The sequence below is a fragment of the Talpa occidentalis genome, unplaced genomic scaffold (genome assembly GCF_014898055.3).
Source record: "Talpa occidentalis isolate TD23 unplaced genomic scaffold, MPIMG_talOcc4v2.1 talOcc4.7, whole genome shotgun sequence".
Classification (NCBI taxonomy): domain Eukaryota; kingdom Metazoa; phylum Chordata; class Mammalia; order Eulipotyphla; family Talpidae; genus Talpa; species Talpa occidentalis.
The window spans coordinates 127,648,332-127,662,670 of record NW_023605083.1 but is presented as its reverse complement, the minus strand read 5'-3'; the positions used below and the strand labels follow the sequence as shown (position 1 = coordinate 127,662,670).

At 51.5% G+C, this 14,339-nt stretch overlaps 2 protein-coding genes across 7 annotated transcripts in view; both read right to left on the bottom strand.

Moving 5' to 3' along the window:
• ARSG (arylsulfatase G) overlaps window positions 1-5,034 on the bottom strand; it is a 91,266-nt gene extending 86,232 nt beyond the window's left edge. Inside the window, exon 1 of the mRNA XM_037494801.2 lies at window positions 4,976-5,034. The gene's annotated coding sequence lies outside the window, so the exon portion shown is untranslated. The remainder of the gene's footprint in view (window positions 1-4,975) is intronic.
• Window positions 5,035-5,300: 266 nt separating this feature from the next.
• AMZ2 (archaelysin family metallopeptidase 2) lies at window positions 5,301-13,255 on the bottom strand. 6 transcript variants are annotated; one of them, XM_037493649.2, is made up of 9 exons: window positions 13,220-13,255; window positions 12,608-12,699; window positions 12,229-12,315; window positions 11,146-11,428; window positions 10,663-10,836; window positions 10,444-10,572; window positions 8,286-8,452; window positions 7,113-7,289; window positions 5,304-6,303 (listed from the first exon to the last, which is right to left on the bottom strand). In XM_037493649.2, the coding sequence occupies exons 4-9, from the start codon at window positions 11,426-11,428 to the stop codon at window positions 6,151-6,153; spliced, it is 1,083 nt and encodes a 360-aa protein (XP_037349546.1). In that variant the 5' UTR covers window positions 12,229-12,315; window positions 12,608-12,699; window positions 13,220-13,255; the 3' UTR covers window positions 5,304-6,150. The 6 variants fall into 6 exon arrangements, with proteins under 6 accessions (XP_037349551.1, XP_037349546.1, XP_037349547.1 ...); XM_037493650.2 differs by lacking the exon at window positions 13,220-13,255 and adding an exon at window positions 12,884-12,902; XM_037493654.2 differs by lacking the exons at window positions 12,229-12,315; window positions 12,608-12,699; window positions 13,220-13,255 and adding an exon at window positions 12,129-12,222 and having other exon boundaries at window positions 5,301-6,303; window positions 11,363-11,428.
• Window positions 13,256-14,339: the final 1,084 nt, after the last annotated feature.

The window sequence follows — 14,339 nt, the reverse complement described above, 5'->3', positions numbered from 1 at the left end:
CATAAGACTCTCCATGCCGAAACTCGGCCAACTTTTTCTGGAAAGGTCCACCATACACATTCTGCCCTTAGAGTTTGAAAGCAGCCATGGACGAGAGGTGAGTGAGTACTGTTCAATGAAAGGCTATTTATGGATAGTGAAATTCAAATTTCATAAAATGTTCACACATCATGAATCCTTTTTATACATCATGGAAAAATGTAAAAGGCACAATTAGCTCACAGGCTGTAAGGATAAATAGGCAGTGAGCTGGATTTAGCCTCTGGACCTTGGTTTCTGATCCCCGCTCCGGGCAGCTGTGACTCTGGAACGGATTGGTACCACCAGCTGTTTCGACTTGAAACTATTGGGACTGACAGAAAAGGGTCACTGTGGCCAAAGTGATTCTTAGAGCACAGGAGCCACGGACAGGAAAGGCCAGGCAGTGGTCAGCACATTTCTCCATGATCAAAGAGGTTCTGTTTTAACTCTGAGCACTGAAGAAGTTTTCAGTATAAATGTACACTGTTTCCCTTCCCAAAAGTAAAGTTATTCCAGCCTTAAAAATGAGTTAAGACCATCTGCTCTTTTAACACAATTGCATCCTTAGTTGATACGATGTTTCCAAGCCTTTAAACAATGTTACTGGTTTTACACCCCAGTTTTGTGTGATGGTGCTTCTGTGCTCATAGGCCTGCCCCTTAGCTTCCTCACTGGTGATAAATAGAAAATGAATTCTGAGCCTGGATTTCCTGACTCAGTTGCTCACTCCAGTCACCTAGTGGTATTTATTATGTTTATATTTCTGTGCCATTCTCCAATATTCTAAATCAGATGGGGCCTTCTATCTGATAGCGATCCAGAGATTAGATGACATTACCTTTAAATTTTATAATGGGTGGAAGCGTTACTTAAAATGATCAATTTAAAGGCAGTTCCGACACGTTACATGCTAAAAGGTCACTTCGATAAAGCACGCACTGTGTTGAGAAAAGCAGCTCTGCTTGTTTTCAGATTCATGCAGAGGTTGACATAAGTCAGGCTGCAGTTCCAACAGGTGGCCAGAGGCGGGTGCAGAAGTAAGGAAACTAGCGCCCCCTGGTGGTCGGTTTCTGTAACGACTCCCTGGGGACACAACAAGTGACACATTCAGGAACTTGCAATATGGCTTTTCCTAAAGGAAAAACTCACATTCAAATCAAAACGACATCAGTAATTTCTGGACTTCCTACAGGGGAACTTGGTCCACAAAAAAAAAAAGAACCCAGAGCACTTTATCAATAGAGTATTGCAAGAAACTACAAACTAGGGCTGTGTATTCAGAGTAGCCATCCCTTTCCAGTTCTCGAGAAAAGAACAGGCACACTAACTAGACTGGTGACTTACTCCCCTAGAGTTCAGCCAGAACCTTACATCCCTCTCTGCATTCACGACTCCTGTTCCACATCCTGACTCCACCACTGATTCTCCGGACCTAGCACCAATGAGGTATTTCCAACTTATCACGTCCTCAGCAGAAGTCCTGATCTCCTCCCCAAACCAACCCCCTCCCCAAACCAAACTCCGCCCCATTGCTTCTATTTTCTAAATATACCCAGAGCGAACCTGATGACCCGTCACCTCCCAGTGCCCTTGACCATCCAGCATCTTAACTGGAACAATGCAAACACCTTGTAGCCAGTCTCTCCACTTCCAATCTTGCCACATAGCCAGTCTTGATTTTCCGTATAGAAGCCTTATCATGATCCTATTAAAGCACAAATCATGCAGGAAAACATTTAAAACCTAGAATCCTTACCAATGGGCTCTCGTGAACCCACATGTTACTCTAGCCACGCTGGCCTTGTGACCAGTCCCGAAGAAGACAAGCCTCAGGCCCTGGCCTGCAGGGCCCCCCTACACCCTTCCCTCCCACCTCCACAAGATCTTTCCACCCAGCCCCCTCCAAATGTAGCCCCCCAGGCATCCCTGACTATCCTGTCATCCTAGCAGCACCCCTCTACTGTGATATTACACAGAAAAGCTTCTGCTGACTCACAATCTGTGTCCTCTGCTAGTCCATGAGGGCAACAGGCGCTGGTTCACAGCTCCATCCCCAAGCGCTGGGCAGGGCCTGGCACACAGTAGGTGGTGCTCTGAAAATATGTTTGAATGAATGTGTCCCTTTTCCACTAGTTTTTTTCAATTACACAAGAGAAAAATGGTACCTAGTTAGAGTCACAGTTCAAGAGTCCAGTGGGGCTCCCAAGCAGCTGGGTGACTGTAGGACACTGGAAGTTTGGAGCCCAGAACCTACTGGTTCAACATTGGAGACCCATCCCAGAAGGCCTGGGGTGCTGTCCTGTGCAGGACAGTCATGTGGCAGGGAGAGGACATCCACTACTCGGGTAGGGATGCAAATGCAAGGCCGTGGGTTTTAACATGTAGCTGGAGCAGATTTTAACTTAATTTTCCAGTAGACTTTTTTTTTTTTTTTTTTGATAATCTTTTCTTTTAATGCCTCAACTGGTGGCAAGGGCTTTTCTGGGTATCAAGTCCCTTTTTTTGGTATTAGGGCAAAATGTGAAGACTGTGATTTCTCTGACTTTGCACAAGCACAGATGGTTCCACTTGAACAGAAAAGAGGTTGAATCTTATAACCTCTTAAAAGCAATAAAAAATAAAAGTGGGTAAGCCTCTGCCTGACAGTATTTTACTTCTTATGAGATCACACAAGCAAAGCGAAACTCAAAATTTGGGAGACCTGTGACCTGGTCCCATTTTTATCATTGTTTTAACTAGACACAATTTTGCTTAGCTACCACAGACAAGTTTCATCTGTGAAATGGACAAAGCAATATACACCACGTTAACAATTTATAATTCTGTTTTCCAAAAATGAAGATGCATTTAAAGGAGATACTGGACACTTGACAATTGGTGGGGAGAGCAAAAAGCAACATATCACAATTCAACACCAATGGCACAAGAAACAAAACAAAATAAACAAATGGGACACATCAATTTTGAAGGCTTCTGTGTGGTGAAAGAAACCACCGCGTTACAAAGAAACACCCTACGAAATGCATCTGACAAGGGGCTAATATCCAAAATATGTAAAGAACACATGCAACTTAGCAACAACAAAATAGCCTGATAAAACATGGGCAAAGGACATGAATAGACATTTCTTTGAAGAAAACATAGAATGGCCAGTGGGCACATGAAAAGATGTCCATTGTCTCTTATTATTGGGGAAATGTAAATTGAAATCAGTGAGCTATCACTTCACACTAGTTAGAATGGCTCTTATCAAAAATACAAGAAACGACAAGTATTGGCAAGGATACAGACAAAAGTGTTGGTGGGCACGTAAAATGGTGCAACTATTATGGAAAACAGAATGGAGATACCTCAAAAAATTAAGAATAGCAGGCCTCCCTGGCGGGATAAGGGTTAAGTCTCACCACTATCACTTCCATGGCCTGAGGTGGATACCCAGCCAGGGAGTTGACCCACAAGGTGCAGCAGACCACTCCTGTCCCACCCGCTGCTCCCCTCAGGAGTGTATTTCAGTAAATCTGTGTGTTCTGCTCCCCACTCTGTCCTGGTGAATCCTCTCAACCCCTGCAACTCTGGCCTGTACCCCAGTTCTTCTATGAACTGGTAAACTTACACTTCAAGGAATAATTCTAAAAAAAAAAAAAAAGAATTAAGACTAGCATATGATCCATCTATTCCACTTCTGGGTATGTATCTAAACACAAATACAAATTAAAACCAAAAAAAAAAAAAATTCACTATGGCACTATTTACAATAGCCAAGATATGGAAAAAACGTAAGTGTCCAGTGATGAAGGGATGGGTAAACAAAATGTGATACATATACACAATGGAATATCACTCAGCTGTTTTTAAAAAAGATGAAACTTTGTCATTTTAAAGAACATAGGTAGACCTAGAGATTATTATGCTGAGTGAAATAAATCAGAGGAAGAAAAACAAATACCATTTGATTTCACTCTTGTGGAAAGTAAACAAATGAACAAATTATAAAAACCAACCCTAAGACATGCAAAACACATCAGTGGTTACTGGTGGGGAAGGAGGTTGGGGGGTGGGGATCATGTCATAATATTTATAGATACACAATTACAATGCTGCATACTTGAAAAGTATATGCTAACAACCAATGCTATGGCAATGAAAAAATAACTTCTAATTATCTACCACCGAGAATAACAAGATTCAAAATTGAATCAACTTGAATGTAGGGCCCTTACAGCACCCACGCCCCTTCATCTGAAGGTCAGCACTCACCACCAGGAGCCCAGCATGACCTTCTCCTTACAATGGGCTTCCTCTCCTATCAACGCAGTCTCACAGGTGAATCCGCCACCTCCTAGAGACTGGCACTAATCTAGAGCAGGGTTGTCCTACACAGGCCTGGCGCCAGGGGGCGCTGGTGAGCAGCGCGGGGGGTCAGTCGCACCGGGATGTTCTATAGGGGTAAAATAACACCCTGGATTGGAGACTTAGTAGGGGGGAAAAGAATGTAAAATATCACAATAGTTTTACTATAGACTGCACGCGAAAACAGCACCTGGCATGGACTGGATTCCATGACAGCTCTGAGCACTTCGCGAGCCTGTTTTTGCGGGACTGATGTGGCTGCTGGAAACATCTGAGTTTACGAGCGGGCCTGTCTCTCGGCTCCACGCGCCGGTGTGGACGGGGCTGCTCTAGATCATCCATCAGCGCGAGGATTCAAACTCCAAGCAAGCGCCTTCTGTGGGCGTTCATCCCAGTGCCCCGCGCTGGAACATCGGGTGCGCCTGTGCGGCCCTCGCAGCTCACCGCCAGGCCCCAGGCCATCCCGCACCCCACATTCACGGCCCCCGCTCCCCAAGCACCCTCCCCCGCCCTTCTGGGCGCCACCAATGGGTGTGAAGGGCCGACGTTTGGCTGATGTTAGTCTTTCCCCGCGCTCGGCCCGCCCGGGGCTGGCGGCACTCACGTCTCTCGGGGCTCCGCTGCCAGACGTGTCCCCAGGGCCCCGCCTCCGCGCGCGGCCCCCGCGGGACCCAGCCCGTCGGGGCGCCCTCGCCGGGGAGGCCGGGAGGCCGGGGGCGGGGGGCGCAGCTGCGGGACCCCGCGCGCAGGCGGCGGCGCGGCTTCCTGGGGGCGGGCCCGGGCGGCACCGCGCGCTCGGCGCTCTGGGGCGGCGGCTCGGGGCACCCCGGCCGGGAGCGGCCTCCGGGGGCGGCGGCGGGAGGGGGCGCCCGCAGCAGTCAGGGCGGCCGGAGGCTGAGCCCTCGCCAGCCCGGGGGAGCTGCCCGCGCGCAGGCGCCGGGGTGTCGCCTCGGCTCGAGAACAGTTTAGAAACCCTGCAGGGATCCGTGCGCTACCAGAGAAGATCGTTTTGGAAAAAGCGAGACTTTCCTGCAGGCCATAAAATGCAGTTGCAGTCATCAAGTGCTGTTCTTAGACTTGGCCCTAAGGAATTGTGTTGTTGGCCTGACGCTTACCAAGGGGGAGCTGCTGGGCCCGCTCCCCGGCTGCAGAGCGCCGAGGGGGCGCAAGGGGTGCGGGGAGCCCCATCCACACACCCAGTCGCGGCTGAGCTGGCCGGTCTTACGTTGTGGAAAAATAAAAGACAATAACAGAAAATGCATTGTTCAAGGAGGGAATAAACCCCACAAGGGAATCCCCAAGGGCCGAGCCCCGCCGGGCTCTGCTCTACCAGGACGACCCGCGCCCCTCTGGCCGGTTTCAAGGACAGAGCAGCATCGGCTAAAGGCTCTGAAGTAAAGCAGCTTCGTCAAGTGGAGGCGTGACTGTCAGGGAAGCCACTGACTCGGGTATAAAACGTGCTTTGCTTGCTTTACTCTCACTACATGAATAGTAGCACAAGAATTCAGGTTTCCAAGTGCAAAAAAGTGTGTTCCTCAGAATCGCTTGCTCGGGGCGCGCCCTGCCACTCGGCGAGGCTTCTCACTCACTGCTTCGTGCCGGTCCCGGGCCTCCGGGCATCGCGGCGGCGCAGGTCGTCCCGCAGGGACCCCGGGCGGGCAGAGAGGGGAGCTCCCGCCCTCCCAAAGGGGCCCCACAGCAAAGCTCCCGCTTCCCCGCACAGGCCCTCCAGGGACTCGCGCCCCCACGCCGCGGGAGCCCCGCGAGCCCGTGTCTGTCTTAATTACTCATATTTGAAGGTTCTTGTTTCTGGAGAAGCGCGAGGCATTTCACTACCCACGCTCTCCATTCCTGAAAGGCGTCCACAGGCTTGGGCAGGCCGGCAGCTCCCGGAGGGTCGGCAGAGACCTCGTCCATCCACCTCGCCAGGGCCTGGAACGGCACAAAACGGGGTTGTGGTTTCACATATCGCAGCAAAATTGTTTTCGGCAAGAGAAAACCCTGGCTTCCACCTCAGGTGCCTACATCAGTGCCTTGCACCACCCGTGGAGATGTCCCGTTTGATAAAGACAGTGACGCAGACGAGGGACGCGCAGGGAGGGGAGCGCAAGGGAGACCAGCCAGCGGGGTTTAGGGCTTTAGGGCGGGAGGACAGTTCCTATTCTCCATTTGCTAACTGCCCACAAGGCTCCTGCCCTGCTCTTATCTGATGTGCGAGCGTCACGTGTGCAAGTGCACACACAGGCGTGAGCGCACACGTGTGCGTGGAGACGGACGTGCAGACCCCCCACCCCGAGCTGTGACGTGGTGGATACTGCTACTTGTGGACACAGACATGCACTGATTAGGTTCTGCTTCGAAAAACCATCCCCTCCTAATGAATATACCTGCACCCCACAATTGTCAAGATAAATCATCTCCATCTGTTTGTACAGATTTTAAAAAGGAACTTCAGCACGCGCGCCAGCGCCCTGTTCTGGGAAGTCAAAGGCTCCTGGCCCAAACCCACGGGAAACTGCCTCTTCTACCAGTTCTCACCAAAACGTGTGCACTGGTATTTCGAAGCAGTCAGTTTTTAAGAAGGGTATTTCTCTGCATGTCTTTTTTAAACCACAGCTTCCTGCTTATCTGTGCACTAATTTCCTCTGATACATGACAGCTCCAGAGAAGGGTCTAATAGAAAATGTTAGTTTGCTGTTTACATAACCACTTCCCCTTCTGGCTCCCAGCCTCCCATTTACTTTGTATCTTTCTGTAATGCTGAAGCCCAGGGCGCACTGCAGCTTGCGCAGGCAGATGGGGCAGAGGTCCAGGGGCCGCAGGTCCGCCTCCTCCAGGTGGTTGGAGCCTTGCATCAGGCACGCGAGCCACTGGCAGTGTCGCAGTCCAAAGATGTGTCCGATCTCATGGGTTAAGGTCTGCAAGACACTCACATTGAGACTTATCACCATCTCCATCAACAAGGAGTCACACACCCGTTCCGTCTCTTTCTTTCACAAGAAACAGGCAACTCCCTTCCCTCATCAGCGAAGCTTCAAATCTGCTCGCCACTCAGTCCCTCATTTCCCTACACGTCTCACTTACTATACTAGATTCTTTCCACTGAACGAGGTTTTCTCAACCTCAATACCACTGACAACTGAGTGGGATCGTTCTTGGGGGACAGAGATGAGGAGGAACTGCCCAGGGCCTTAGAGGATGCTTACAGCCTCCCTGGCCTCCCCGCTAGATAGCTGTTGCACCCCCTTCTCAGTTGTGACGACTGGCGGCAAAATGCCCCGAGAGTAGTGGCTCTCAACCAGTGGGGTACTTGCTACAATTCAGATTCTGGGCTTTTCCCCCAAAGATGCTGAGTCAGTAGGTCTAGGACCAGGGGGGCTGAGCCCACATGGGGCGGGCACACCAAGGGATGCCATGCAGGAAACACTGAGAACACCGCTCCGTGGGGGTTAGGACTCAGACCCCAGTGAATACACTGGTGGAAACAGAACCTGTCCCTGGAGGGCCAGCCTGTGGCTCAGCTACGGAGAAAGAGGGACAGGGGGAGAAGGCCTGGCTGCAGCGGAGGCAGCCAGGGGCCCACGGGGGAAGGCCTGCTCTGGAGAGGCCAGGGGGCAGATGTCCTCCCAGAGCCCCAGAGGCAGCTTGACCCGATGATCTCAGCAGCATGAAAGCACAGGTGAGCTGCTCACCCCAGGTTCTGGAGTGAAGCAAATGGAGAGGATGTGGGTACAACCCAGGCTGCTGGCAACTGGCGTGACCAAAAAACTGGCTGGGATACTCTTGAATGTCAATAATTCTAAATTGCTTTTATTGATAATGTTGGTCGAGCAATATCCACTCAAAGTATACAAGGGAACTAGGAGCTCTATTTAAAAATATATATATATCATTGTCTTTTTGCAAGAACTCACCTTACAGGACCGCAGCAGCAGGATGCTAGTCACCACGTCAGGCACGTAATAGTTATCAAAAATCGAATAGTCACTCGAAGATGTTTTCTTCAGCTTCTTCACTCTGCCTTCGAAGCGCAAGCTATAAAATTCACTGCTGTACCTGGCAAAGCTGAATATCCCCACACCTACAGGGGAAAGTGACCAGGGCGTAAGAGTGAGACCTGAGGGAGGGATGACACTTGGGCCGCCAGGGGCCTGCTCAACACATGCTTGAGGTCCACAGGACCTGGGGGGCTGGCACCCCGACATCCCTATCAACATCTGTCCTGGAAAACACAATGGTCTTGAGGCGAATTCTTAAGAAATTAGAAATGCCAGGGAGTTTGCATCCCCCCGACAAAGTCTTTTCCCTAGGAGTCCAAATCAAGCACCCCAAGAGGAACAAGTGACAGTGGTCACTGGCTCTATGCTCTGAGATCACTGTTGATAGAGCCTGTGTGTCAGTGAAGGGCACACACCCTCAAACCATGCTAGAGAATAAGGGCTCCCCCTGGCCCCCAGGCCTGACACTGTCCTGGCCCACACCTTGAGACAGAAGCGCCTCCCCGGAAAAAGGAAATGAACTCACGGTAAGTTTTTCAACCTGACTTCATTCAAAAAGAATATTCCTCGCCCCACCCTTGTAAAGGCATCAACTGGCATTTGAAATTTGGGGGAAGCGCGCATTCTGGAGGTTAAGAAAAAATCCAGTCTACTCATGTGACACACTGACTTCCTCTGGCCAAACAAATGTGGGCATATTTCAATGACACATGTAACAAAAGCTTTTCTTTTTTCTAATAAGCCTACAGATAGGTTTCTGTAGTAAATATTTCTCGATTGAAAACAGCAATCATCATAAGCCTGGAGAGAAGAAAGTCGCCTGCAGTGAGACACCTTCGCACTGCATGGCAGCTCAATCTGGCTCTCCCTACAATTTCTCTCATGCCATGCAATATTAAGAGACTTAACTCCCGAAAGAACTAAAGTTGAAAAAATTGGGGGAATGTTTTCTGGCCTCCTCAAACATACAAGATAAATTAGCAACATCTAAATAAATAGTTTGAAAAATTTTTGTAATGTTTCCATCTCGACCAGGCTCCTAAGAAAAGGGGACATAAAAATTTAGCTCATACAAGTTTATTTCTGATGGAAAGTGAGCTGAGATAAAATTCTGGAAGACAGCAGTGACCCAAGTCTCCAAGGGATTGTGTTGATGGGGACATGGGGGCCTATAAACATGTAAATGGAGAACTGAGGGTAATGGGATAGGTGGGAAGAAGAGGGATGAGCAGCCTGGCCCCAACTTCTGAAAACTAGGAGAAGAGAAGAGAGGGGGAAACATTTGCCAGAGAGAGTCCCATACCCCATAAGCTCTGAGAATCACGTACCCCCGCCATTCGGACCATCAACTCAGTACTCACTAAGCGCAGTCTGGGTGCCCACGCCCACCCCCCTCAGCCCACTGGACTTTCCCCTTTTGAACCTGTCTTATGTCCTGGGGGTAAGGGTAGAACAATACTAGCAAAATGGAGGGGCAGGGAGAAGGGAAGGCAAAAGGGAAAAAAAACAGTATAACTATGAAAGGCTTCCAGATCTCTCCCACCCCCAGTATGACCAGCAGGGTTCCTAATGAGTCAACGTAGACCATATCTCATACCACAGACTGAAGTTCATTTCTCGAGACACAGGATGAGCAAGAAGCGGCATCTGTCTACGGCTATTCCATCGATGAGAACAGCTGAGACAACTAGCAAGATTCCTACTTACATTAATGACAGTTCAAATATCCTTATCTAACTCACCTTGCAAGTGAATTACTTACACTTACTGTCTGTTGTGCCAAGTGCTTCCATCTGCGCCAGGGCACACATGCACAACTTTTTATGCATAGGCTCTTTTATGTAAATTATCCCAAAATGACTCTGTGAAATAGGTATTATTAGCTTCAAAGTCATATGGGTAGCAAATGGCCTGGCAGATCATGAAACATTATGGAAAAGCATATCCCCTACTATGGCCTGATGCTGCTCTGGAAATATTATGGCTTTTTAATACTAGCATGATAACTGGTTGACATTTTTTCCCTCGCTCAGCATCTTCAGGAAGTTTCTACCAAAAATTTCTAAAGGAGTACCGTCTGTCAAAGAGGCCTGTCCAAAGACAAAATTCCAGGAGTCTCTTGGGTAAAGATCAATCATTGTTACCCCCACAATACAGAAGGCATCTTGGGGTTTCTTCATTTTTAAGAACCTCAGGATGTCACCTATTTAAAAAGAAATGAGCATATGTTATATATAGTACACATACTTGTATTTCCTTTACTTAATTCAAATTGTAACTTTGTTTAATTCACCTGCATGGATTTGTAGGTTGTGTGTGTTCTCATTGATTCTAAAGGCACACCTCGTTGCAGAGACAGGAACCGGTTCTAGGAGTTTTACTGTCAAGCCATAGAAAAATGCTTCACAGTAGCCCTTGAGCCACTTAATGTATTGCTCACTGATAATTCTGGTGTTTCCTAGCGATCCTATAATACAGAAGAAAATTTAAAGACAGACTTCAAAATGATCCCACTATTCAGTCTTCACTTCTGTCTATAATTAGAAATGTACAATTGAAACAAATGCCTTTATCATTCATTGACATGAGTTACAAAGAAACAGAACATCCTCGTTTAAGGCAGTCTGGCTCTAGAAATTTCACCATTGGAATGAAAGTCAAAAAGGATCTCCTTGAATAAAAACTGTCTACTTAAATCAGACCAACAGCCCCAACCAGCCCTGGCAACAGCACCCTTGCAAAATGAAACCAAAGCCAGCATATTAACCATAGATACCAATGCACTGTATATAAATACTGTGATTCTCTGGAGAGGGTGCATTTCTAGAGGGGTCGCTGAAAAACTGCTCAAAGTCTTGGGGATTCTCAGGATGGGAGGTGATCCAGTCTGACTGCGAATGCAAGGTAATCGGCCTAAAGAGGTCACTGGCCGGCTGGAAGGCTTCGTTCAGCAAACGCTGTTCCCCAGCATCTAGCTTCTCATACTGTGATACCAGCACTGGGTTCTTTGACAGGAGGGCTGTCTTGAGTGTCTGTGATGAGTGCTGTACTGTCTGCATCTAGAGAGAAAGCACAGGTTATCAAATATAAAATGCATATCCCCACCGGTGGCTGTCACCTACCTAACCGCCACATACAGCTTTACTTTCTCCCCGGCATAGAACAACTGATTGCGAAAGCCCTCAAGTTGTCACACCAAACCACTGTCTGCTTTCCCCATTTCCAAACAAATTTTTTTTAAGATTTATTTATTTATTTATTTATACAAGCACTGGGTACAGTCAGAAGCGCGGGAGGGTGAGAGAATTCACCAGAGCCAGAGAGGGGAGCAGAACAGGCAGACTGATGAAACACACTGTTGAGGGGAGCAGCGAGCGTGGCGGGAGAGGTCTGTGTGCCATGTGGGACCTTCGCCTGGTGGCCGGGGATGGAACCGGTGCTGCAGAGGCTGCGGGCAGCTTCACAGCCCAGCGCTCAACCGCTGCGCCACCAGGGAGGCCCTCCAATCAATTTCTGAGGGAGAGTTTCTAAGAAGTGAAGCGAAGCTCAAATTCACACCTCCTTTTTTGGGGGACAATCTCTTCATTATAAACACTAGCAGTGACTATAGGAGCATGACCCGGTTGCCAGCGTCCTGTCGTTTGGGTAAGAACAATATTATGAATTGACTCATTTGGGCCACATGAAAAACACTCATCCTGGCCAGTGTGACTCAAGATGTTCAATATCAAATAAAAAGAGAAGTAATATAAGTCCCACCCTTTCTGTAATTTAACTGCAAGCTGGTAACAGATCTGGGCATCTGGAAGTCACTGAACCCGGGGGAAGGCATCCGGTGACTGGCGAAAGCCAGACTCACAGTGAGAGGGCTCTTCAGTCACATTAGGTTCTTATGTAGTTTTCATCCTTCTGTCTCAGTGGCTCAAACAGCTGTTCCACCAGGAGGCTTTCAGAGTTAGAAAAGGAAAAAAATGCAACACCCATCATCATCTTTCCTAACTATCTTGATTTTTCCAGCTAAATGTTAGACAATGGTGGGAAATTTGAAGCTAATGGCGTTCTGGTTGGACATCTGAATCCTGATATTCCAGAGTGGGGAGAAAATTCCAGAATCAAGGTCTTTATCCTCAAAGTTCTAACGGCAGCACAGAATCACGACCCAGCTGCTGAGCTCAAGTCTGAATTCCACAGGACGAACTATCGAGCAAGACGGGTCCTGCTAGATGCCACCCACCTACCTTGAGGGCGCGAGGCCGCCTCTGAAGTGTCTTCCCCGGGAAGGACACGCATGTTGGCGCCCGGCTGGGGCAGAGGACGGGATGCTTTCACCCTGAAATGTAGCAGGCAGTGAGGGGCGGCGAGGTCTCCTCCGGCTCCCGGGTCTACTCAGAAGGAGCCGCGGCAGAAGATGGACGGGGCAGGGTGGGGCGGGGTGGAGAACGGGGTCGCTTCAGGGCTAAAACCTGGACATCTCGGGCGAAGTGGGATGCAGCGAAGCGGGATGCGGCCCGCACCTGGTTGCCATGACAACTGGCTCCGGGGTCCCCTGGCCGCCGCCCCAGCATCTCGCACCCCGGGCGCGGCCTCCTGCGGGCGCGGCCCTGTTCCCGCTCGGGCCGGCGCGGGGATCCCCCGGGGGACTCCGGCCACGTCTTTTCCCCCCGGGGAGTCTCCCCAAAGCTGGGGCCCCCACGCTCCCGGGAGACACCCGCCCCCGCTGGCCTCCCGGCTTCCGCTGTGGTCGCCCCTCCCACATCGTCCTCGCGCCCCGCGAACGCGGCCGTCCCCCGCCTCCACAACGGGACTGCCCGGCCCAGGCGGCGCCGACGGGTCCACCGCCCGACCCTCACCCGCCAGGCCTGGACGCCGCCCGCCGCCGCCCGCGGCCGCCCCTGCGCGCATGCGCCCCGCCCCTGGCCCCGCCCCCGATCTGTGGCTCCTCCCGCCCCGCCCTGGTCCCGCCCCTAGTCCCGCCCACCCGATCCGTGGCTCCGCCCGCCCCGCCCTGGCCCCGCCCGTGGCCCCGCCCCCTACCCATGGTTCCGCCCGCCCTGGTCCCGCCCCTAGTCCCGCCCACCAGGTCTATGGCCCCGCCCCGCTGCGTCCGCCACGCCCACGCCACGCCCCTTAGCCGCCGGTATCCGCGCCGCCCCGCCCAAATTTTTGCAGGCGGCCGGGGCCCCGGGCGCGCGGCGTGAAGTGGGGGCGTCAGGGGGCGAGGTCCCCCGGTCGCCGATCCCCGTCTTGGCCGGGCGGGCGCGCCGTGACTCATCCCTCAAGGGCGCGCTGGGCTCCGGGGGGGCCGGCACCCCACGCGGGCTCCGCTCGGCACGCGGCGGGTGCGCGCGTAGGTGAAGAGTCGGGGGGCTGGGCCTTGGAGCGCCCCGGGGTGACTCATTGGACCTGCCGGGCCGCGGGGGACGCCCGCCCGCCCCCGCCGGACTTGCCGGGTACCCGGAGCGCGGGCGGAGGGAGGAGGGGGGAGCCCGGGGCGCCGGCGGTGCTGCCGGGGGTGCTGCGGCACCCCAGGAGCGGCCAGGAAAGAAGACGCCGTGTCCGAGTCCAGGACGTGGGGGCCCCACAGGGCCCCGAGCAGCTGCTGGGCGAGGGACGCCCTGCGGGGGGCCGAGAGCGGACGCAGACGGGAATAGGCAATGCGGGGTGCAGGATGAAGGTGCCCGGAAAAGTGAAGGCAGCCGGCGTGCCTGGGCGCTGGAGGAGAGGTCACTCCCGCGCACGCCAAGATGATGAGGCGTTGAGGAAGAGAGGAAGTCATAAAAAAGCGCGGCAAATACTTGAAAAGGGAAAATGATGGTTGGGGCAGGGTCATGCAAAATGGAGACTTAAATCCAAGGTCATGACAAAGCACCTGAAGTTCATTGCCAGGACTGTGATGCTGCAGATACAAGACCCCGAACAGGATCCTCACCGCGGATGGGCTCAGTGGGGACATTAAAGACAGCGGTTCTA